General features: G+C 33.4%; 3 protein-coding genes across 4 annotated transcripts in view; 1 reads left to right on the top strand and 2 right to left on the bottom strand.

Annotated features, from left to right (window-relative positions):
* The window catches only part of rb1 (retinoblastoma 1), a 56,627-nt gene that overhangs the window by 13,202 nt on the left and 18,140 nt on the right, over nt 1-25,285 (top strand). For both annotated transcript variants that reach the window (XM_073935027.1, NM_001077780.1), the window contains 9 exon segments: nt 225-302; nt 991-1,100; nt 1,190-1,267; nt 2,986-3,073; nt 3,160-3,276; nt 4,085-4,141; nt 4,231-4,262; nt 4,387-4,463; nt 5,921-6,147. In XM_073935027.1, coding sequence (XP_073791128.1) covers nt 225-302; nt 991-1,100; nt 1,190-1,267; nt 2,986-3,073; nt 3,160-3,276; nt 4,085-4,141; nt 4,231-4,262; nt 4,387-4,463; nt 5,921-6,147 — 864 coding nt within the window.
* Nucleotides 6,641-10,902, bottom strand: LOC137488812 (lysophosphatidic acid receptor 6). The gene is made up of 2 exons (XM_068216049.2): nt 10,813-10,902; nt 6,641-9,377 (listed from the first exon to the last, which is right to left on the bottom strand). The coding sequence occupies exon 2, from the start codon at nt 9,199-9,201 to the stop codon at nt 8,245-8,247; it is 957 nt and encodes a 318-aa protein (XP_068072150.1). The 5' UTR covers nt 9,202-9,377; nt 10,813-10,902; the 3' UTR covers nt 6,641-8,244.
* Nucleotides 15,878-19,599, bottom strand: lpar6b (lysophosphatidic acid receptor 6b). Its single transcript, XM_005161257.6, has one exon. It carries the CDS (start codon nt 19,014-19,016, stop codon nt 17,985-17,987), a length of 1,032 nt encoding a protein of 343 aa, XP_005161314.1. The 5' UTR covers nt 19,017-19,599; the 3' UTR covers nt 15,878-17,984.

Raw genomic sequence — 25,285 nt, 5'->3', positions numbered from 1 at the left:
AGGACACATTATAATAAACGGACAAAAAAACATTATTAAATGTTTTATAAATAGATGATTAAACTTGAGTTTGCTTTGAATAAAAACTTTAATTTCGCAGGTTTTTTTTTGTAAATAATGATTTTTAATTTATCACTGCATGAAAAACTTTGCTTAAAACACTTTATATAGTGAAGCTGTTATTTCTTCTAACCAGAGGTCACATGATTATATTTTTTTTGCAGGTGAAAAACGTGTACCAGAGCACTTTCTGTGCCTTCCTGGACTCTGTGGGTCTTTTAGGTCTCCAAGGGCTTCCTCCAGTGAGTTAATATGCTATTAAAGATGCTTAACAAAAGCTGCTTATGCTTTTAAAAGCTAGAGCATGTAAAGGGCCAACATGTGTAATTCTGAAATCGTTATTAGACAACAGTAGCATGCAATTTATTTTATTTTTGCTATTTCTGTGCAGATTATTAATATATTTTTGATCTGCAGATTTATGTAGAATGATTCTGAAGGAATAGGTGCTAAAAACAAGATATTAAATTAAAGTTACAATGCCACTGCAATTGGAACAGCTTGTTTGGTACACAAAGCTAGTGTCTCTCATAGTTCTTCCAGTTAAAGACATTAATATATTATATACTGTATTGTTTGTTTATAATCTAAACATTTACATATAGGTTAATATTATAGCTGAAATTAATAAGAATAACATTTGTACACGTAGCCCTTTTGAGTAACCAATCTTAGCAGGGGCTTACACCTTGAACTATGAATTGGTATTTGCCTGTTTTGTATTTTATAGCCTGTTATGTGTTGGACTATGGACACTGTTTTATTGACTCTCTGTTTGCAGGGTGATAATTTGGCCTGTTATTGCAGGTTCAGCTCTGATTATTAGCAATAAAGTAACAGCTATGAGAAAGGCGTATGATACAATTTCCTTGCTCAGTCTGACTCTGAATTAAAGTAATGCTCTTTGCCATCTGTTTTCTTTTATTACAGATGGAAGCGCTTTCCAAGCAATATGAAGAGTTGTATCACAAAAGCAAGGACTTTGATGCTAGGCTTTTCTTGTCTGACGATGAGACTCTTTCTCCCAATAAAATCGAAGTGTGAGTGTGATTAAATTAATGTCATGTTGTTAGATGTTTATCCAGACCACTATATATGCATTTCAAATAAATGTCAGATTTCCTTTTAGGTCAAAGGTAGAAGTTACTCCAAGAAAGAATCTGTTTGCAGAGGACATTGCAATTCCAGTTCCTCAAACTCCAATCAGGTACCATTTCTCACATTTAGAGCATGAAAGAATCATCTAATTCACACACAAACTCTCAATTTCTGTATATTGTAAGTATATATTATATGTATATGTTTAGCAACACAAGAGCAACGATTTAACGATCGAAGAGTTAAGCATTCAATATTTACTGGAATAACCCTGATTTTCAATCATAATGCCTAAAAATATTTGTTATTCTGGTCAGTTGTCATTTTCTAAAATTAATGCTGTGTTTATGTAGAATGACACTTTTTGAAGAGATTTTTAAAGAATCAAACAAATATTAGTATTTTATTCAAACACTGCTGTTTGTTTCATATACAAATAATTTGTATAGGAACCTTTGAAACCTTCCTTGACGAAAAGTGCTTGGGAAATTGCTCCTATGCAGAGTCTCAATCATTTGTGTGAATAATATTATGTTCACTCCACAGTTTTGTAATGCTTTAAGCTTATGTCACATGATGGGATTCCCTCTGGTTTTGGTGTTTTCACGTGGCCGCTAAAGCTCGGGGGGTTTTCTTTAATGCCAGGAACTCTACTAGTAAAGCTTCAATTTTTGACTGGAAAATACTTTTTTTTTTTTGTCTGGAGTTGTCCACTCCTTGCTAAAAGTCTCCTTTTAAAGGACCACAACACTTTTTTTGGACTCCACTTTTTACAACTCTACCATTTTTTTAAATCCATGATTCAACCAATCTCCAGATTTGGCAAGAACTTTTAGCTTAGCTTAGCATAAAGCATTAAATTGAATTAGACTATTAGCAACTTTCAAAAAAGTTTCAATAAGTTTCCTATTTAAACGTGACTTTTCTGTAGTTACATTGTGTACTAAGACTGAAAAGGAAGGAAAACGGAAAGTTGATATTTTTAGGTTGATATGAGTAGGAAATATACTCTCATTATGACATGATAACCAAGGAACTTTGCTGCAGTCCCAAAGCTGCAGCAGGCATAATGATATTACGCAGTGCTGTTACTTAGCTGGGTCTATTTTCATGTTCTGCCAAATATCATTGTGAATGCTCCAGCCATGGTACAGTAGCAAAGTTCCTTTATTATTATGCCAGAATTAGAGTATAGTTCCTACTAGATTTATCAAGCTAGAAAATAGCAACTCATTATAGGTGAGATTGGTTTGGCATAAGATGAGTTTTGGAGCCTGCACATTTCTCTGTAAATAATTTATTTTTTATATATTTAATTCTATTTTTTTTTCTCTTATGCTTTCTAAATAATATTGTATTATGTTGTGTCCGACTGTCTGTGTGTTGTGAAATGGCCTTTGTACCTTTTTTTGTTTTGGTTTTGTTTTGTTTTGCTTGTTCTATTAATGTTATTGTTTATTTTCTTATGCTAAAAAACAATAAAAATACATAAAAAAAACTAGAAAATGGCAACTTTAATTTATCGTTGGTCATAGTACATGATTTAACTACAGAAGAGTTCAGCGTTAACTGTTCGTTTTTTTTTTTATTTGAGTGAGATGCTAATGAGCTAATCTGATTCATTGATTTATAGATCTATAGATTTTTAGATCTGCTGAATGGATTTAAAATATGGTAAAACTCAACTGTTTAAATTTAGGGGAGTTGTAAAATGAGCCTATTTCCAAAAAAAGTGGAGTGTTCCTTTAATTGATTTACTGTAATAAAAATCCCAGTCTTTTTTCTACCAACTAATGATCTCACATTTGATGTTTTGTGTTTCTCCAGGGCTGCGATGACCTCCATACAGCAGCTCAGGGGTGACCTCACCTCAGGGAGTGACCAGCCTTCTAGCAATCTGCTGGTCTATTACAAGGTATTTCCATGACAGAATAATGAGACTTGAAGTACAAAAAACCAAACTGAGGTGTTAATAAACTGTTTTGTAAATCTGTGTTTCAGAACTGCACTGTTGACCCATCTGGGGAGATCAAAAAGAGGGTTGAGGAGCTTGGTGAGGTCTTCATCCAGAGGTTTGCTCAGGCTGTTGGTCAGCACTGTGAGGGGCTCGGCAGAAAGGTACTGCCAACATTTGCCTTTCTTACATTTATTGCCATCATTCCAATAAGGCTACTGATAATCAGTCAGGTTTTAATCAGAGAAAATTAGATCTTTTTTTCCTTGTTCAAATATATACCCTCTCACAGTATTACATAACCCTATAGATTTGGGAACATATTTTTTAATCACTTAGAGTTTTCCTGTAATAAACTCTCAATTTAGTTTTATTGATTGGTGTTGTAGTTATGGTTTTAATGACATTTCAGTGATTGTGGGTCAATTAATAACATTCTAGAAAACAGTAATCGATTAGTCAAGTGCCTTTTTTCCAACAAAGAACACTTTGGTTTAAAAGTTTGAGGTCAGAATTTTTAATACTTCTTTTCAGTAAGGTTGCATTTTGATTGGCCTGAAGTGACTAAAAAGAAATGTATAATGTTACACATTATTTCTATTTAAAGAAATGATTTCACATCAAAGAATAGTTAAAAAACATTTATCACCTTTTGTTTTTTATCATTAATAATAAGAAATGTTTCTACACCATCAAATCTGCACTTCAGGATGATTTCTAAATGATCATGTGACACTGAAGACTGGTGTGATGATGCTGAAAAGATCTAATCACCTGAATAAATTGCATTGTAATCTGTGTAGTAAGCTAGAAATGTAATTTCTATTGTAATTGACATATTTCGTTTTCCTCAGTATTTATCATGTGTAAAATGCAGTCTTTTTCTGTAGAAGTAGTTTCAAAAACATTTGAAAATATTTGAACTGTACTTCAGGGATAAACTTTTATGTGTGTGTGTGTGTGTGTTTTCAGCGTTTTTATCTTGGTGCTCAGCTCTACTACAAAGTAATGGAGTCCATGCTTAAATCGGTAAATATTTATTTGCATTCATATATTCATTTATATTGTTTGATGTAATTTTTTTTCTCTAGTGTTCACAAAATTTGTGCTGTTTTTAGGAGGAGAAGAGGTTATCAGTGCAGAACTTTAGGTAAGAACAATGCGAGCATCTTCTCAGATAATTAACTGTCATTTATCAGATCATTACAGCCATAAATCTGGGGGTTTGTGATTAAATTTTACACCGACAATTAATCATGTTACTTCCTTTTTAGTAAACTTCTCAACAATGCAGCGTTTCATACATCATTGCTTGCATGCGCTCTGGAGGTTGTTATAGCAACCTATGTTGGTAAGTAATTTTTGACATACTTTTTTTCTGCTTATACCACAACCTTAAAAACTTGTAGCACACTTCATTTTGTACACTCTCAGTCAAACGTTTGGATCAGTAAGATTTTAAAAAGGTTTTTAAAAGAACACACTTAAGCTCAACAACACTGCATTTAATTACTCAAAAAGTCAATAATACAAATATAAATAAATGCAGTAAAAATGGTCAGAATGTGAAATTTTAAATAACTGCTTTCTTATTGAATGTATTTTAAAAAGTTATTTATTCCTGTGATTTAAAGCTGAGTTTTCAGCATCATTACTTCAGTCTTTAGTGTCATTATGAATGATCTGCTGCTTAAAAACAACAACATTTTTTTAGATTAGATTGAACTTTATTGTCATTACATATGTACAAATACATGGCAACAAAATGCAGTTTAGGTCTAACCAGGAGTGCAATAGCAGCAAGTGCATTATATTGGTGTAACTGCAATTATAGAAAAAACTATAAGTAATATTTACAGATGGATGTACTATGAGCATTTTATACAGTTTGTAGATAATTTGTGACAGTATTTATTTATTAATACTGTTAAAAACTCCTAGGCTGCATCCTTTTTGTGGACACTGATGTAGTACCGGAGTCACGGTAGCGCAATGGGTAGCACAATGGGTAGCACAATCGCTTCACAGCAAAAAGATCGCCGATTCGAGTCTCAGCTGGCAGAGTGTCAGTTGGCATATCTTTTTGCATGTTCTCCCGTGTTCATGTGGGTTTCCTCCGGGTGCTCCGGTTTTCCCCACAGTCCAAACACATGCACTATAGGTGAATTGGGTTTTGCTGCAAAGAACATATGCTGGATAAGTTGGGGATTCATTCTGCTGTGGCGACCCTAGATTAATAAAAGGACTAAGCTGAAAATAAAATAAATGAATGAATGATAAATTACCTTTCAAAGGTACCAATAAAATGAATACTTTTATTTATTAAAAAGATTTTGTTTCAAATAAATGCTGTTATTTTTAATCGTTTTCTGCAAAAGAATCTTAAATAATTCAAAAAGAATAGCCGTTTTCACAAAACTATTAAATGCAAACCCTGTTTTCATCATTGATCATTCTGAGAATTATTATTAATGATAGAGAACCAATATTCAATAATTGATCTGAATGGAACAGCAAATCATCTTATGACACTTAAGACTGAAACAATGATGCTGAAAAATTAGCTTTGAATTGCTGGATTAAATACTATTTTAAACTGCATCCAATTAGAAAACTTGTTTTAAATTATAATCATATTACTCAATTTTAGAGTGAATTCAATTTACTTATCAAATAAATGAAGCCTTAGTGAGCAGAATAGACATTTTTAACAAACATATATAATCTTTCTGACCCCAGACTTTTGAGCGCTAGTGTATACTTGAGACAGAAGTAGCTTGTTTACATTAACTTTGCTTCGTTTTCCAGGGAGCTCCTTAAAGAATGGAGGTTTTGGCCGTAGTTCAGGGGCCAGCGATTCCGTTGAAAGCGATCTGTGCTTTCCTTGGATTTTGAGTGTCTTCCAGCTGCCTGCTTTCGACTTTTACAAGGTGATCGAGAGCTTCATTAAAGCCGAGCCCACCCTGAAACATGACATGGTGAAGCACCTGGAGCAGTGCGAACATGTGATCATGGAGAGTCTTGCATGGAGAGCGGTGAGTAACTGTTTACTGCTATTTGCATGAATGATTTCATTTAATCAAGCACAAAGCATCAAGCTTGGTTTAGCACCTGCATAAATGGCAGAGTGATCCTTTATGTTGTTTAAAGCAGTGTTTCCCAACCCTGTTCCTAAAGGCACACCAACAGTACATTTTCAACCTATTCCTAATTAAACACACCTGATTCAACTCATCAGAACATTAGAAGAGATTACAAAACATCAAATTAATGGGACAGATAAGGGAATGATCCAAAGTATGAACTGTTGGAGTGCCTCCAGGATCAGGGTTGGGGAACACTGGTTTAAAGTCACCATGAAATAGAAGAAAGGATGCTCCAATCACAAAATGTTCATTTGACTAGTCCTGACTAACTATATGCCAGTTGTCACTGTTATAATTATGTTTTAGATCAAATAAAGCCACATATGTTGCATTTGTTATATTGTTTATCTAATGTTGTAAATTGCTATTTTTATTTACAATCCTTTAAATAAGCACATCAAATGCTCAATTTACAAAGAATATTTTAATCAGAGTGCTTACTTAAAACACTGTCCATTTGGGATACTTTGCTTATTATAAAGCCCTAGTCAGTGTGTGATCTGCAGACAAAAACACACAAAAAATATGAATTTGAACATATCTGAAAAATGTTTATATTTTTATTCACTTCACATTTGATTTGTTGTTTAAAATAGTTTAGTCAAAAAAAATGTTTGAAGTGGGTATTTTTGTTAACCTGAATTTGTGGGAGATTTAAAAAAAAGTTTTTCATCTTTGCTGCAGTCTTTCCAGTTGTATTCCTTAAATCCTCAGTTGTTCACATCATCAATTTGCAATTATTTCTGAGATCTGTCAAAGTTAGCCACTGTTGATGAAGTCATGGATTGTGATCAGAGCTACCCTACTTACAAAAGTGTTGTCTTCTTGTATATCCAAGTCACACTCTTTACTACGGTGGCAGAGAGAGCTTAACGTGCTGCAATTTAAGAAAACACATGCAATTCCAAAAAACAACAGCAAATTAAGAAACAATCTTCATTTCGGTTTGACAGCACACATGTAGATTAATAAAATGTGCTGCATTTTCTTACTACGCAAACAAATTACCGGTACGAAAATGGCTTTACTTTCTCACAACACTTGCAAATAGAATGGAACACAACGGAAATGTTTCAAGGAGACCCTAAAATGTGACCGACACGTCTATTTAGGTTTTGTTTTTTTTAGGCTAATAAAATACGAAGACGTAGGAATCAGGATGATCAATCAAAAATAAACAAAAAAAACTCACCTTTCAAAGATCGCCTACAACTTCACTGAGAAATAGTCACAACACAATAAACATTTCGCAGCATCGTCCGTCACGTCCATCACAGTTAAGCTCTCTCGGTCATCGTACTTTTCACTCTGTCTTGCTAGTGGCTGTTTCCATCTTGAGGGTGTTAAGGTAACATTTATGGAAGAATGACTATCTTACATCTAAAAATAAACATTATGGTATGAAGACTCTAAATATAAATGGAATCAGAAAATCAAATGCTTAAATACAATGATTGACAAGAAAATAAAATGTGTCCTCTGCCATTACGACCATTTATCTGCAGCAAATTTTGATCCATGTAGATCTACAGCATGGAGAACTCAACTGGCTTGTGCAAAAGCTAACAGAGGATCACCTGAGCTCTAATAATGCTTACATTGGCTGTTGCTTCATTTGCATAAATTTAACGGATTCTTAATGGACACGCCCACATCTATTCACCACCAGTCGCTGTCATTAGTATAGTTGGAGTTTGTCGGAAATTTAATTAAAATGTGTTGGATCTTTTCGCTTTGAAGCGTGTTGCTGGTAGTGTGAATGACACTTAAAAGGGTCTCTTGAACAAGAAAAAAGGTTAAAGGCAAGACTTGATCTTGTCCGTGAGGAATTGGTGGTATCATTGTAATTTGGTATATTGCAGCTCTTTTGTTTTTGCCAAAGATAAACACACAAATCATTTTTAAATACTGCAGCATCCCATTAAAGTAGTCTTCATTTAAATGGGGAATTCATTGCTCAGTCTTCAATTAGTGTCAAATTTTTACTCACTGACTAGCACTTCCTCTACTGACGGTTGCCTCTTTGTGCATTAGGCTGCTGGAGAAGTAGTAAATTAGAGGGTTCAGGCAGCAATTGGTGCTGGCCAGTGAGAGCACTATGGGATGGAGCACTTTAGTGACTTTAGCAAGTCCGCAGCTCTGCACCAGGCCCACTTGTGTTAGTGTATAACCCAGCAGGTTAAGGTGGTACGGCGTGAAGCAAAGGAAAAAGACCACCAGGACCCAGTAGATGACTGTGAGTGTGCGCCGGTGCCGGATCTTCCTGCGGCGTGGCAGTCTGCGGAGCACGCGGAGTACACTGCAGTAACTGAACAACAAAAGTAGCGCAGGCAGCAGATAGGCGATTAGCACCAGACCGAGAGCAGCTAGGATTAAAGCACGGTGGCGTTTGGATGAAGGATCCAACAGGCATGATTTGTGCCGTTGAGATGCTGCAGAATACAAGAAGGGCAGAGCGAGACTGAGGGCGAGAACCAGGCACCATATTCCAACACTGAGCAAACGGGCGGTGTGGACTTTTCTCAGATGCTGAACTAGAGGGTGAACCACGGCAAAGTAGCGGTCTACTCCAATGCAAACCAAGAAGAAGATTCCCCCATATAGGCTGATGTACTTCAGCGTGAAGGTCAGTTGACAGAAAGCCACTCCTGGAGACCAGTCTCTGGTGCGGTTGTAGATGCTGGCTTTGTTGTGGTGATAGTAGATGCGCAGGGGCAGTGAGATGACGAAGAAGATATCCGCGGCGGCTAGGTTGGCCATGTAGACAGCCGTGCTGGTGAATGCTTGAGGCATGCGGCAAAAACGCTTCAGTGCTATGCAATTGCTGACCACACCGAATATGAAGATCATGCTGTAGGAGGTCTTGTAGAAGGTGAAGCGGTAGCTGGTGTCCACCGTGCAGTTGGCTGCAATAGGTGTGTATGTTGTGTTCTGGAGATGCATGATCACTCCAGATCTTAATAAAGGCAACTGCTGCACGGTTATACCAGTACTAACATTTTAAATGATTAAAAAAAGGTGGCAGGCATCATTGTTTGGCAATCTCACATCCTAGGCTTTTATTGTTTGGTCTCATCATTTAAGGTCCGAGTGGCTGCTCTTCATGCAGGCACCTGAAACTGTAAAAGGAAATTTACAATGTTACAACTTCCTCTTCATATAAAGTGAACCACCTGCTGCTCTCAGCTAACCATATTCAGCCAGGACGGCTGTGTCTATATGACCTGGCCTTATGAAACGGAAAGGTAAAGCGATTGAATTATGACAGAGGAGGACTTAATTTAGAAAAGCAGGCCAGTAACTTCCAGTAACTAGCTGCTACTACAGTTTCATAGCATGCATAAAACCAGTTTAACGTCAACAAATTTACAATGTGTGCAAATAATGGACGGTTAAAAATTTAAAGTTCATTGGATGAAATAAACTTCGGCTGCTATGCTCAATTATACCTTATTTCAGAAGTGTTTTAAAACTAAAGGCACTCACTATAGATAAAGTGATAGTAGCTTAATGCGCTCAAAATAGATATAATACATGATATAATGCACCTATGCATTGATAATACACTTCTTATTTTATAAAAGATGTCTTATTCTAATTATGATCAGTTCATCTGTAAATATACTCACAACTCTTTGCCTAACTTTTAACTTACCTTTACCGCTTAAATAGTTTGTAACTGTTTCCCACCTTGGTTGAAGCATTTTGCAATATTACAGCATAAACATAAGTAAACCTATATAGCTAAATATCTACATAAATATAATAGTCTAAAATAATAATAATAATAAGAATTAATAAAAATAATAATAATACAATGATACAACATAAACATAAGTAAACCAAAATACCTAAACTTTTACATAAATATAAGTTTAAAATAATAATAATCATCTTAATATTATATAATAATATAATAATAATAATAATAATTAGTGATAATAATATAATAATACAATATAAACAGAAGTAAACCTAAATACCTAAAACTCTATATAAATATAAGTCTAAAATAATATTATATTATATTATACAATATAAAAATGTATAATAATAATACAACAAACATAAGTAAACCTAAATACCCAAACCTTTACCTAAATATAATATTTTTAGACGTCTAAAATAATATAATAATATATTACATAATAATAAATACAATTTTTAGACATAACTATATAGAGAGGTTTTAAGGTTTTAACTATGAGGAAAAAAATGAGCGTTACTTGTTTTTATAATGTTCATATATATATATATATATATATATATATATATATATATATATATATATATATATATATATATATATAATTATAGCCCTTTTTATATCGAGTTCAATTAAATATATTTGTTAATATACAGTTAAATTACGTGTATTAACCAAAATCAACAAACAATAACAATAGATTCAGTCAGACAAAACGTGTTTATTAGTAAGAAATTGTCTATGGAGACTTATAGAGTCTTAAAACTGAGCACAATTCATTTTTGATGTGAAAATCAGATTGCTTTAAAATTGTAGATTTGCATAATTTTAAAAAAGGATCATCTTACCATTTTGCTTTTTCTCATCCATTTCATCTTAATCTCTGTGTTATCTTTTGAGTTCAACAGTCTCTGCTCATTGTCGAGCTTGAGTGAAGGGGTCTTTAACAGATATTAAGACTATATATATTGTCACACTAAATAAATAAACGCGTGTGTGTGTGTGCGTGCATGCGCCATATATCTATTCAGAGCTGGATGTGGGTGTGTGGATTTATTGTTAATATAGTAAAAATAGTGCAAAGCCCCAACTTTTAGTAAAGTTCTAGTTCGTATTAAAACTTTAAAAAATTTTCACTTTAGTTATTGCACAATTCCATTGATTCAGTTATCCCATTTTACTACTTTTACTGTTATTTTAACAAATGCATTTCAGATTCATTTATTAGATTTCTAAAACACCTAACAGGGCTTAATGATGACAATTTCGCAGTAAATCACCACTGGTTTTTACTGACAGTTTTGCATAATGCTTTTTGTAATAATCTTGTAGAATCTGTTGTTTTCTGTAAAATTCTGCTTTGCTGTTGCAGTTTCTGTGGTTTTGTCATCAGGATTAAGTTGTGTAATGTAGATGAGGCTTTGTGAAATTTGCATAGATCATCGGTGAATACTTTAGTAAAAATGTGTCAAGTACAAATCCAGTCATAACTTTCCGGCAAAATCAGTTTTATGAAGTCATGACATCTGTTTAATTTCCAGCTTGTACCATATTTTCATTTTGTAAAGCAAAAATCTTAGTATGCAGTTTTTTTTAAAGAAACCTTTTCTGGAAAAATCTGTTTATTTCTGTCAGCCTTCAACACTTCACTCCTCTTACCAACACTGGAATTCATTTTTGCATCCATTTTTTTCCACCACATTCTTGATCCTCCTAAAACCTGCATTCACTTGTTTTTGAGTTCAACGACATGTGCTTCACTGTCAGTCTGTACTTTCCCACAGCAGCACGTTTTACATTATATATATAAGTCTTTACCACAGTACAGGAAACGTTACTGAGATCTGCATGTCCACAGACTCCGTGAGCGATACATGGGCTGTTCATCATAAATGTTTTCCGGATGTATCAGGTTAAATGTCCAGTTTTTTTGGCCAGTTGGGGGTGTTGGGGTGTACTTAAGTACTTATCCTTTTACATTTAGTATGTTATTATACATTAGACCTGAATATAAATTATTGATGCTTTAGGCTTAAGAAGTTAGGTTTGTGCACAGAATAAAAAAAAAAACATCAGATTAACAAATCAATTATTATTCAGTTATAAGTTCATTTACTGCCTGATGAAATTTAGTTTTACAATGATGCATATTTTAGTTTTATTTTCTTGTTAAAATAATAACATTTGGCAAAACCATATGCAAAATATAGTTTTTCTGATAGTAATACAGGGCTCGAAATTAACCTTTTTGCTTGGTAGCACCGGTGCTTCTAACTTAAAAAAAATTAGGCGCATCAGCCAAAATTTAGTCGCACCTACCAATTATGAGCACCGTTACTACAAGTTTTATACAAACATATTTTTTGAATTTGAAATCAACACTAATTAAACTAATAAGCAAAAAAAAAAAATACATATATGCAAGCGTGAGAAAAATATGTCTCATCAAATCCCGTTATAACAAGAAGACAACTGTTTTAAACCATTCCTGAGCGCTGCGTTTCACGTTTCAAGTGCAGACAAAGAGCTTAGAGATGCATTCTGCGTGAATGTCTCCCGAATCCGCGCATGTGGTGAACATTTTGCAGTAATAACTGGTCGCACACAACAATTTTAAGCACTCGCAGACCTGTTCAACGTTAAATCTATCCAATTATATTATATAAATATAATTATATTCACTGCAAATAATTTGATATCACAGTAAACTAGCTAGTGTACAAGGGCTGCACAATATTGAAGAAATCTGACATTTTTTTCACATGATGATTTGAATAGCACTTTGGAAAGATTTCCCTAATTTAGATCAATCCTGTAATGTTACTTTTGTGGATGCACACATTGCGATATAAATATATTGAATATATTGTTTACCTGTATAGTGTACCTTAACATGTTTTGGGATATTACACCAAATAATTATATTTTAACTGTTCTGAATTTCAAACATTAATATTGCAATGTCTAAAAATGAATGTAAAAATGGCTAAAAACGTGGCATCTTTTCACTTTATGCTATGCTTTAACGTTTTTATTTAATTTCATTTTGAAATAATGTCATCAGTAACTTAAAGAATAAAACAAAAAGCAATGATTTTCTCAAACTAATAACTACTGCATAAACGTGGATCCAGAGAAAGGGAGGATTTTCAATTAATCACTTAAATTTTTACGTAATTTTAATTATTTTATTAAAATTAATTATTTTTAAAAAATTAAACAAAACTCAAAATAGAACTTTTGCTGCCTTTTTAAACTACTAATTTAAAACTAATTGAAACAACAATTCTTAGTGTTTTTTGGGGGACAACTCAATTGTTTTATGTTCAATCCACTTAAATTAGTAAGAATTATGAAGTTGACTTAATCTGTGTTAGAACAACATGAAAGAATTGTGTGGAACCCAGCATTTTTATAGTGAAGTGTCCTGTCTTAATACCCATACTTGTTTTATTGGCATGGTTTTAAGGTTAAGCATATCCAAACATACATTAAGCTCAGGAACTCGCATACCTTGGAAGCACAAGTCCAAAAACATTGCTGTTCTAGTTCATTTATTTTTGATATCACATTTATTTTGTGTATAATTGTAATATATTTCACATTTCAATTGAGATTTATTTTGTAAACACTTAATTTGCTACAGTTAAATGGTATCATTCATAGAGAGTTCTGAACAGATATGTTGGAAAATTTATTTAAAAGTGCAATGTATTAAATGTTTGAATTATGTAAATAAAGCTCTAAATCACATGCAAGGACACTTTGTTGAGTGTTGTATTTGTTATTTGAAAGTTCTGTGTACACTTGTAGTTTTAAAGGGTTAGCTCACCCAAAAATAAAAGCTCTGTTGTTAAGTACTTAACTTTATGCCGTTCCAATCCTGATAGTTTAGATGAAATTCAATAGCTCCGTTATCCTACATAGACAGTAAGACTCCAGACTACTCAAAGTCTAGAAAAGAACCGAAAATTCTGTCAAAACGATCCATATGCGTCAGCAGTAAGCATATGAAGCTCCGAGAACACTTTTGAATACCAAACTTTTTTGAAAACATCTTTCATAGACACCTGTGTCTACTTTGTCAGATCAGGGTGCATGTTTACTACGGGAAATAAAATGGCTGGTTTTAACACTTAAGTGTTCTCTGAGCTTTGTGTGATTACAGGTAAACCACTTAAGTCACATTGAAACTTTTGAAAGTTGGTTCCTTTCTTGGACTTTGAGGGCTCTATTTTGACGGTCCATGTGCAGAGCGCAAAACACAGGGCGCAAACGCTTTCAGGGTGTGTCAGAACGCATTTTTGCTAATTTAAGGACAGGAAAATCTGCTTTGCGCCGTGGCGCATTGTCTAAAAGGGTTGAGTTTATTTTCTTAATGAGTTATAGGTGTGTTTTGAGAATAAACCAATCAGAGTCTCATCTCCCATTCCCCTTAAGAGCCAGCTGCATCGCGCCAAGCACATTTGCTATTTACAGGACGTAAAGTAAGTCTAAGTTGAAAAACTGAGCATTTCACAAGCAAACAGTTAAGTCTTTTTTTTAACAGAAAACTGTTAAACAGAGCATCTACTGCGTGAGAATGAGTGATAATGGATCTACTTTCACTTTCGCTCTTGGATAGGGAAACCTTTACGCTTAGACATCAATTAGTCTATAAATAATTAATATTCGTTTCAAAACTATTGCTAAATTCAGTTCTAATTTCCAGCAAATGAATAAATGAACAATAATAACGAAGTGTGCTCAAAAAAAAAAGTTATATCCTAAAACACATGCTGTGCCCCTTATGGTCTAAAACCTGACAGGTGGGCAAATCTAAGCTTGTATTTAATAAAACAAATATAAATATGGATATAATAAATAATACTGCTAATAATAATAACATTATACAAAAGCAAATTGTTATGAATGAACTGAAAAAGCCTCCTGAGATGAAGAAGACATAAAAGCAGTTATTTTTTATTTATTTATGTAGGCTAGAAAATAATATGTTTTGTAATATTTTAATCCTTTATATTTTTATCCTATATCTGTTCTTATTATATCTTATATGTATCCTTAATATTTAAATTTTTTCATATGTAAAGATATTTGCCTATTGCTCTCTTGTGCATATTAAGCAGTGTGTAAGCGAGGCGCAACTCTGCGCTGGAGTTTAGACTGGGTTTGTTTTGGTCTAATGAAAAATCTAATTTAGTTTCTCAAAATAGCAACGCGCCAGCAGTGCGCCTCAGAACGCCTTCCTTTTTAGACCAGAAGGCCTATGGGTGCACATATAAGCGCTAATGCATTTGCTATTTAAACAGCGTAGCGCAACGCCTCAAAACGACTCTTGCGCCAAGCTGAAACTAGCAAAAGACTATTGCGCCACGCCTTGCTCCACATTGCGCCGGGTGTATGATAGGGCCCTGAATGTCTCAGCAACCTTGCTATCTGTGGAGAGTCTCAGATTTCATCTAAAATCTCTTCATTTGTGTTCTGAAGATAAACAAAGGTCTCAGGGGATGACATGAGGGTGAGTAAATAATAACACAATAAACATTTTGGTGAACTAATTCTTTAATGACCACTTAAAGGTTTTTACATTACATACATATTTTACAGGTTTTATAGAAAGTTCAATTAATTTTAATTAATTTTAATCACCCGTTTTGGAAAGAATTTTAATTGCTGCCATGATGTCGATTCAGAACTGATTGCAGAACAGAGCATTCAAGGTTTTTGTTTCAGTGGCTATTCTTTTGATGAATTGTTAATTGGTAAAATGTCTGATGCTTTTTGTTGTGAATCTTTAGAGTTTACGTAGTGTTTGTGTGTATGTGACTCGTTGCAAAACTTGTTTCCTCCTAGGAGGACAATAAACACAAGCAAACAAACAAACAAACATGCACGCAATACAAAAAATACATGTCAGTGCAAAACTGCCAAGTGCAGTTATTGGGACAGGCCCATTTTATTTGGAGTTACTTGGAAAAAAAAAACATACTGTAACAGCTTTAATGTGAAATGCAGCGACAGTTTAATTCAGTGTTTCACCAGCTCATTCCAATTGAGCTCTGCCTTATGGGAAAATACTGAAGAGGCAGTGCATTCCTATGTGAAGCATATATGCAAAACCTACTGTCTGCTTGAAATGCCCTTTAGAGGTATGGTTTGTCAGTGTTTGGAGCAAGTCCTTCAGGCATGTGATAACCCAAGGAATGCAGTGCAAGTGAAGCAGCAGGGCTCGTTCAGTCCTGTTCAGCAATCCAGAAATGTAGCCTTGCACTTTTGATTTAAGGTCACTCAGTTTTTTTCTTTTTTTAAAAAAACTGAATAAAAAAAAATATTTAAAAAGGAAATATAATTTATATTTCTTATTTTTAGTTGCTACGTTACATCCCAAACAAAAAATAAATAAATCCTGGGGCACACCCTGCAGAACTGTTCGTCATCAGCTTAATTTCTTACAAAGACAAACCCTGATATAATCTCCGGACTTAATGTCATCTTTTTCTATGGTCACTCCCTTTTCCGTTTACTGTTTATCATCTGAGCAGATATAATACAATTTGTTTATCTTAATCAGGTCTTGGCTCGGAAAACAATGTTAGCAGTTTAAATTTCCCAGGAATAAACATGGGAAGACATGTGGAAACATTTTATGGGAACTTTTGTGTGACAAATGACTGGCAGTTTGAATGGTCTATACGATAGTATTAATACATTTACTTGTAAAACAAAAATGGATTCAGATTTAGATGGTAACACTTTATAGTAAGGTTAACAGTGGTTTCGATTTAAAACAGCATCAGTCTTACACCATTTATTCATCTTGGTTAATGTCAGTTGCTACATATTACAGTGAAATAACAGTTATTCAATTAAATAGCACAAACTTCTTGCTGAAAAATAAATTAAGCAGCAGTTTGCTGTACTGTAATCCTTAAATAGATTGTTTTCATATGCAGCTAAATCATTGTCCTAAATACAGTGCTCAGCATATATGAGTACACCCCTCACCAATCTATCTTTTAAATTCATGTTTTTAATAGGAAGCTATACATTATTATGTTTGTGCATATTCATTAGATTAGTCAGTACTGAAGCCAAATCTGGAGCTTATCTAACAAAATAACTTACGATAACGGTCCAAAAACTAGTACACCCAAATTTATATATTATAGAAAAATATTAAATACAAATTTTAAAAAGAGAAAAAATCAAGAGAAGCAAAAAAATTTAAAATTTAGTTGAAATTTTGTAGGTTGTAAATGGTTTTGCAATATTTAGCTTGAATTTAATTGTATTATCTTTCGATTTCTGAATATGTTTGGCAACTAAACTATTATTTTAATAAATATATCTGTTTAATAAATCTGTTTTGTTTAAACGCACTAAAATACATTACTTATATTCACTGAGAAACGGATACAAACATTCATTTTTTAAAATGGGCTGTACTCAATTGTACTGAGTACAGTGGGTGCCTTCAAAACAATTGTTACTTTAATTGACATTTGGATGAAAAAACATAAATTGACATGTATCAATAGTATATTTATATTATTACTCTATTTTTATTAAAGACTTACAATGTGATCTAGATAATCTAATGCAGTAAAAAATACAGTATAAAAAATATAAAACTAATGTTAATAAATGTAATTTCACTGACAAGTGCTACCATTTTAACTTTTCTAACACATAGCAAGCAGGTTTGAAGCTCAACTTTAACACTTAGTTCAGAAATACTAATTTTTATATTTTCTTTTTCAGCCCATAGTCGTGTGCATAGTTTGTATGCAGTTATAATATCAATAATCCATTAACAGTTGTTGAGTTTGTGCTGTAAACAAACACCCTTTCTATAGATACTCAGATTTTATTCTTGTAACTTTCAGATAGACAGTTAGATATACAGACATTTTTCAGATAGTTATCAGTCTGCTATATCCTGTCCAAAACCAATCGCTAAATGTCAGAGGAAAACCTGGTACAAAAAAGGTATAAAACCTATTTGCTGCCTGATCTTTGGTCATATTGTAGACTCTTCAATCATGAATTTAGCTGTTAGAGATGTGATTTTATCAATCGTCCCCCTTCCATTGTAGTCACTGTTGTCGATAGTGTTGTTTAACGTGTTTTTGTGTACACCGTACGATTTTCGTTTCATTGAATTCTGAATGGTCTCTGAGGTGAAATAATAGATGACCGGGTCAAAGCAACAGTTAGTCACTGCAATGCAGAATGCAATAGGATAAATTGTCCGGACCACCGTCTCCACGGTGCAGTTCTGTATAACCTCACTTCGGACCAGGGTATAGAAGACCAAATTGACATTGAATGGGATGAAGCAGAAACAGAAGATGAGCAAGTGCACCACGATCATGCGTAAGATCTTGGCTTTGTTGAGCTGCCCTCCTCGACTGATGGTCTCGGGGTGGCGTAAAGTCTGCAAGACCTTCACGGAGCAGATGAAGTTGATCATTAGTGGAATCAGGAAGCCCACCGTCTCCATAAACACCACAACTTTTGAAACCTGGGACTTCCACTGAGATTTGGAGTAGTTTTCAAAACAGTACGTCTCGTTTTTATGTGAAGTGATGTCCATTACGAATCCTGCGGTGAGACCTCCGGACAGAAGAACCACCCAGATTACACCGCAGGCTATTTTGGCGTTACGCTTGGTCCTCAGTGTTCTTGATGCGAAAGGGTAAACGATTGCCAGGAATCGGTCAACGCTAATGCACGTGAGGAAGAGGATGCTGCCGTACATGTTGGTGTAGAACAACGTGACTGATATTTTGCAGAGAGCGTCACCAAAAGGCCATTGGCGGTTGATGAAGTAAAATGTCCTGAAAGGCAAACTAACGACGAAAAGGGAGTCAGAGACCACAAGGTTCATCATGTAGGTTGTAGTCTCATTGCGCATTTTTAGTCTGCAAACAAAAATGTACATGGCCACCATGTTGAAGAGCAGCCCGAGGATGAAGACAATGCTGAAAACAGAGCTGTATAACACATATTTGAAGCTATCGTTTGTGCAGTTGCTCCTCTCAGTCATCATCAATGATTCTTTTGGCTTAAAACACAGTGAGTGTATCTGTCAAACCTCAGAAGATCCATAAAGAAGTATACAAATCCAGTGTGTATACATTACATGGTGTCTTACCGTTCAGATGTTGCGTAATCCTACTCTCAAAGTACAGCAAGTGCTCACACGTAAGCATCTGCATGAGCGAACCACATCAGCTTGCCTACTTTGTCCTCTCAGTAAGGTATGCTGGATGCTTTGCATAAGTGGTTTACTCAATAGCTACCTTGCTACCAGCACAGGAAGTTGGTTTCTAGATGTTAGCTCTTCATCTTCTCTGTTCCAAGGTGCTTACAAGATAAAATGTCCTCAATCTTGAATCCTTTATGAATAGTTGATCCATAACCTGATGTTTTCCACCACAAAAGAAATGCAATGGGATGTTTTCGTCTACTCGCCTGGTTTTTAGTTTCTTGTTCCTTTTCTCGGCTTCCCTTTACTGTGTTTTGGGGTTAGCGTGATGCAGGTCTTTGTCTTTGAGATCTGTGTCACTATGTAGTAGCTGTGTGAGGCTATTAGTATCCAACTCTGCTGTTCAGTCTCTGGTGTACACAGTGAGATTTGCTGATTGTGAAGGGCTGGAGGGCAGACAAGAGGGTGGGGCTGGAGTTGAGGCTCCTCCCATGTTTAAATTGTTCATTTGTGACACCCTTGCTCTTCTCTGATGCAACTGCTGCACTTTCAGAATGAGTTGCCTGTAGAGTTCACACGCCTTTTGGTTAAGGTGCATCTTTCAGAATGATGTTTCTGTGCATCATGGGCAAGCAGGTTTCTTTAACATTAAAGATTAAAAGATTAAAGATTAAAGCACTTCTGTTTAATATATTACTGATGTTGGAGAAAATTGAGTTTTTGTTGGTTTTAGTTTATAGACCCAAGATTAGTGCCAATTAACCCATTAAATGCTTTAGTTATTGCAATTAGTTTGTGCAAAACTCTTAAGAATGTATATTATTTGTGATGAGACGATAACCGGTTTCAAAGTTTACCGCAGGTTGGAAAAGTCAAGGTTTTAAAACTGCTAAAAACTTTTTTCTTCTTTACTATTTTATACTATTATTATACTATTTGTTTTATTTTATAATCTGTGTTTTTGAAACTAATAAAGACAGCAGAAGTCAATGATTAGTTTGAATTATTTAGCCTGACGTGTTTACTTCTCCAAAATATTGTTTTTTATCCAGACATTTAAAAGTAACTAATTTTAGAGCAGTAATCACATACCATGAAACCATGATTTTTTTATCCAAGGCTATCATTCTGTCAGAATCTTATACCAGCCCGTACTTATTTGTGATTCCAAATGAAATAGTCTTCGAGTGTTTTAACTACTGATTTTATTTTACTTTCTATTATGTCTGAGATGTTTACTGCTTCAAAATATTGTAAATGTTGCCTAAAATAAAATATATTGTGTTCAAAGAGGGGGGAAATAGGTAGTTTTTTTACCTAAACATTAAAAAATATCTAATTTTAGAGCAGTAATCACAATACTGTGAAACCACACTCAAAAAAATGATATGTTGAGGTTAATTAACTTTTTTTTGTCCACTGGTTCCACGTAACCGAGTTAAGTTACCTTTAAGAAAGAATATTAATTTTAGTGAACTTAAGTTAGTTACATAAAGGTAATGTAATGTTGTTTAGTTCAATCAACGTAACATTTATAATTTAGCTTTAATCAATGTAGTTATTTAAGTTCAATTATTCTAAAATTGATATTGTTATGTTTAACTAAATAAAAAAACTATTTCCGTTTCACTGAGTTTATTCAATAGCATTTTTACAGTTTTACACATTTTCCAGCAATAATATGATTATCAAAATCCAAATACTGTCTTTCTGTATCTTCACTTATTACAATAAGTTAAAATATTAATACTATTAAAATAATACTAATACAAGTATGAAGCAAATTGAAAACAATAAATTATTTTAAAAATATGCTTACAAAAACATCATGAAAACACTTTTCAAAATAATACTTTTCATATATTACAAAACATTCAAAAATAATATTCTGCCTTCAAATGATTTATCAAAAATATACTTAGAAAAATTAAGTCTTCTTTTGTAAACTATTCTGTACCTTCTTTACACTGAAAAAGCAGATAACACTTCAGTTGTTCAAAGAAAGATTAACATTTTAAAGCAAAGTAACACGATCAGCACTACACCATAAATTAGACCAACCATCACAGAACATGCAATAGCTACACACATTCATCTCTCTGACACTTGCACCATTTATGCACATTTGCACCAGACACTTTCTTACAACCAGTCCCTATATCTAAAAAACAAAAAACAAAACATTGTGCATGAAGTCTGCTTCACACAGGTGTGTGGGCTTGACAAACCACATGTAGAAGCATTCTTAATTCTTAAAATTCTTTGTATAATTAGCGCATCTTGGGTGTATCGCCTCTTCTTGTTGATTTGCTGAATATGTCCTCAATTGTAAGTCACTTTAGACAAAAGAGTCTGCTAAATGTCAATGTAACTACTGTAGATTCATAAGGTGGTGTTGCACATCAAGGTTTGCGCTTCATCATGCCTAGCATCCTAAAAAAGTCAGGTAAAAAAATAAAACATTTACCAACAGATCAAAGGTGAAAGGAGGAATTGGTTTAAGAGGAAATACAAAATGTTTAAAAAAATAAAATAAAATAGCTTACCATGTACTCCCTCACTTAGGGGCTTTGAGGATGCATTCACACCTTTTTTTCCACTGGTGATGTTCTAAATGACATGAAATGAAAATTTATAATTTACTAAATAATTTGTAGTTACAATTACTAGTAATTTTTACTGTACATCATTTTAATGTGTGTATAGGCATCTAAAGGCATAGTACCTGGATGATCCACAGTCTCCTCCGCCAGATATGGGACTTTAGAGGTTGAGCTGTAAACCTGTGAGGGAGAAAATAGATGTGAGTGAGCAAAGATTTAAAATAATAAAATATAATAATATAAATAGCAAACTACTAAACTTAAAAATTTAAACATGTTAGATGACCAAACAAATAAGCTTACATTAAATATGTCATCATGCTAGATGTCATCCTATTTAAGTGTCACATGCTTTTTTGCTGATTTTTTTTAAGTTAACAGGCTTGAATAATGCAATTAGATAATAAATAACAATGTGCCAACACCACATTTTAATTGTTATTATGTAAGTTATCAAAACTGGCATTCAAACTCGACAAAATGCTTGACACTTATTTAAAATAAAGACTATCAAATCAAATAAAAAATCAAATCACTTTTATTGTCACATTATCAGCAGCACGTGTGCTATGATGAGTGAAAAGCTTAGACTATTCTAACATGACTATTCCTTACTACCAACGTTTGCAACTTAATTTTGGGGGAGTTAATATATACCAAGTATAAAATTTCACAGGAATGCAAAACAAACTATACATTTATCGGTCTATAATGTGCAAAAGACACAGGGAACATGACAATTTCATAGCAATACTATACACAAACACAACATATTATTACAGGAGAGTACATTTATGATTCAAATGTTGTCACAGCCTCAGTATAAATACTTAAAGTAAAAAAAAAATCTCACCTGTGTGTCCACATTGGGGAAAGCTTTGTGCACGTTCTTAATTTGTACTGTAATCTTCCTCTTTTGATTCCCATAATATGGCGCCGAGCTGAGAGTGATCGTTGTGGTTTGAATCTTCTTACTTCCTGTGTTGTTTTGAAACTGCGCATGTGCAGATATTACTCCACCTATTGACCAAAATGCAGTACTGCAGAAGCAACACAACTCCCTTTCATTCATGTTAATTAAGCGAGCTGTTTAAATGTGAAAACTTACTTTTTCTAATTTTTTCCAACACAACACTTTTATTTTTAATACACAAACATAAGCGAATTGCTTAATTTTAACATAGTTACATTCTTTGGTCCAACTAAAGCCATAATTCATTTTTTTGAGTGCATGACATTATTTATACAAGGTTATCATACAGTCAGAATCTTATAACCGGCCCATGCCTATTTGTGATTCCAAATGAAGTAGTCTCTAAATGTTTTAACTACTGATTTTTTTCTTTCTATCAAGACAGAAAACTTAAATACAGTTGAAGTCAGGATTATTAGCCCCCCATTTTTTTTAAATATATTTTTTTATTTTAGTATTTCCCAAATTGTGTTTAAGAGGAAAGGACATTTTCACAGTATGTCTGATAATGTTTTTTCTTCATAAGAAAGTCATATTTGTTTTATTTTAGCTAGAACAAAAGTCGTTTTTAATTTTTTATTAGCCCCTTTAAACTATATATTTTTTCGATAGTCTTCAGAACAAACCATCATTATGCAATAACGATGCCTAATTACCCTATCCTGCCTAGTTAACCTGATTGACCTAGTTAAGCCTTTAAATGTCACTTTAAGCTGTATAGAAGTGTCTTGAAAAATATCTAGTCAAATATTATTTACTGTCATGTTGGCAAAGATAAAATAAATCATTTATTAGAAATTATTTATTAAAACTATTATTATTAGAAATGTGCTGAAAAAGTCTTCTCTCCGTTAAACATAAATTGGGGAAAAATCACACAGGGGGGCTAATAATTCTGACTTTAACTGTATATGCAGTTAACAATACTAGGAGTCTGCAAAAATATTGTAATAATATACATTGTAATAGACTATATTGTGATATGACAGTAGTTAACTCTGTTAAATCTAACACAATCTTTGCATAAAAAAAGCCAAAATATCTTGAGTTCAAAAGCTGTCAAAGCAAATTTCTACACAATCTTTAAAAAATATTATTTGAATAAATAATTAAATGGAGCATTAGTAACACATTTATTTATATATCATTTGCCAAAACCAGCCTAGGTACAAGCACAAACACACACTTGACAAAATAAGTATAGACTATTTTAAGGGATGTAAACAAAAACAATAGTCCTGACGTATTTTTTGTCTTAGATTTTTAATTTCTATAGCTTTTAAGAATTAAAAAATAGCCACATATTGATAAATAATGTTATGATAGATGATTTAACATTAAGTTATGATTGAATTGCCTCTTGTTACAGTTATGAAATAGTTTGATAACAAGCGGGAAATGTTCATGGGCCAATGACATCTCCACATTGAAATGGTTTATATTTAATCATTTTTATTGGAGAAAGGGAAATCTCAAAAATTACTAAGTCATGTTTTTGTCAGTATTGCTGAATGTTTATAATCCATCACTTCTTTTCATGTCAAATCTATACAAATGTATCCCTTTAGGTAGGATTAAACATAAGAATAACATCATACAGAATATACGTTATACATGCCAATAAGCATCCAATATCTTAATAATAGGGCGACAATAAGCCACTAGTTATTTTTGAGAATTGATACATGAACTAAAATGTTACTGATTACTGTTACATTCCTTTGGACAAATCTATAATTTAGTAGCTAAATGATTTCTGCATTTACATTAACTATCATTGGATTATTATGTGTTTGTCAGTATTGCAGAATGTTCATAATCCATCACTTATATTTATGTCTACTCTATCCAAATGAATCCCTTTACAGTTCTTAGGATAAAACGTTTATAAAATACTAAATAGTGTTTGTGTGTCTGTGCTTGGTTTTCTTCTGATTATAAGTTGTTTTATGTAATAGCACATTGCTCATTGATTCCTGGGCACAAAGAGGGATTGTCAGTCCAAAGTTCACACATTCAGCTTGACGTGACCTCACTCGTACAACACCGTGTGCAAACCCTGAGCTTGTAAATCAAGGGAGTGTCGAGAGTTCATTTGATGTTTGTTGAATAGAGTTATAGAGAAGTAAACCTGTTTGCTTTTAAAACATGATCATTCTTATGATGAATGAATAAATGCATCACATAAAACTATATTCAGTGTTTAGAAAATAATTATGAAGCATTCATTTATATTACTAGTTACTTATAAAACACATTTGCAACATGCACAGGGTTGTTTTGTCTTGATTTACACACAGTCAAAATCATGTGGCACCTTTGTGTCTTTATTTTTATTTGAAAAATTGTTTAGACTAACAACAGATTAATCAGTCTTTTTATTTTGTATGATACCATATATTGACCAAGCATACTTCTTAGAAGGAACTGCTGACAAGAGGGAAATAGCAGAGTAAGAAAAAATATGGTGAAGGGGGCTCCAGATTTTGCGTCTGTCTAATAAGTAGTCTAGACATGTCAAAAGGAGCATGATG

This window comes from Danio rerio, chromosome 21 (assembly GCF_049306965.1).
Source record: "Danio rerio strain Tuebingen ecotype United States chromosome 21, GRCz12tu, whole genome shotgun sequence".
NCBI classification, from domain to species: domain Eukaryota; kingdom Metazoa; phylum Chordata; class Actinopteri; order Cypriniformes; family Danionidae; genus Danio; species Danio rerio.
The sequence above is the reverse complement of the archived record's forward strand: the minus strand, read 5'-3'. Positions and strand labels throughout refer to the sequence as shown.

Excerpts from the sequence above, each read along its gene's own strand:
- LOC137488812 (XM_068216049.2), bottom strand. The coding sequence starts at position 9,201 with ATGCATCTCCAGAACACAACATACACACCTATTGCAGCCAACTGCACG.
- lpar6b (XM_005161257.6), bottom strand. The coding sequence starts at position 19,016 with ATGATGACTGAGAGGAGCAACTGCACAAACGATAGCTTCAAATATGTG.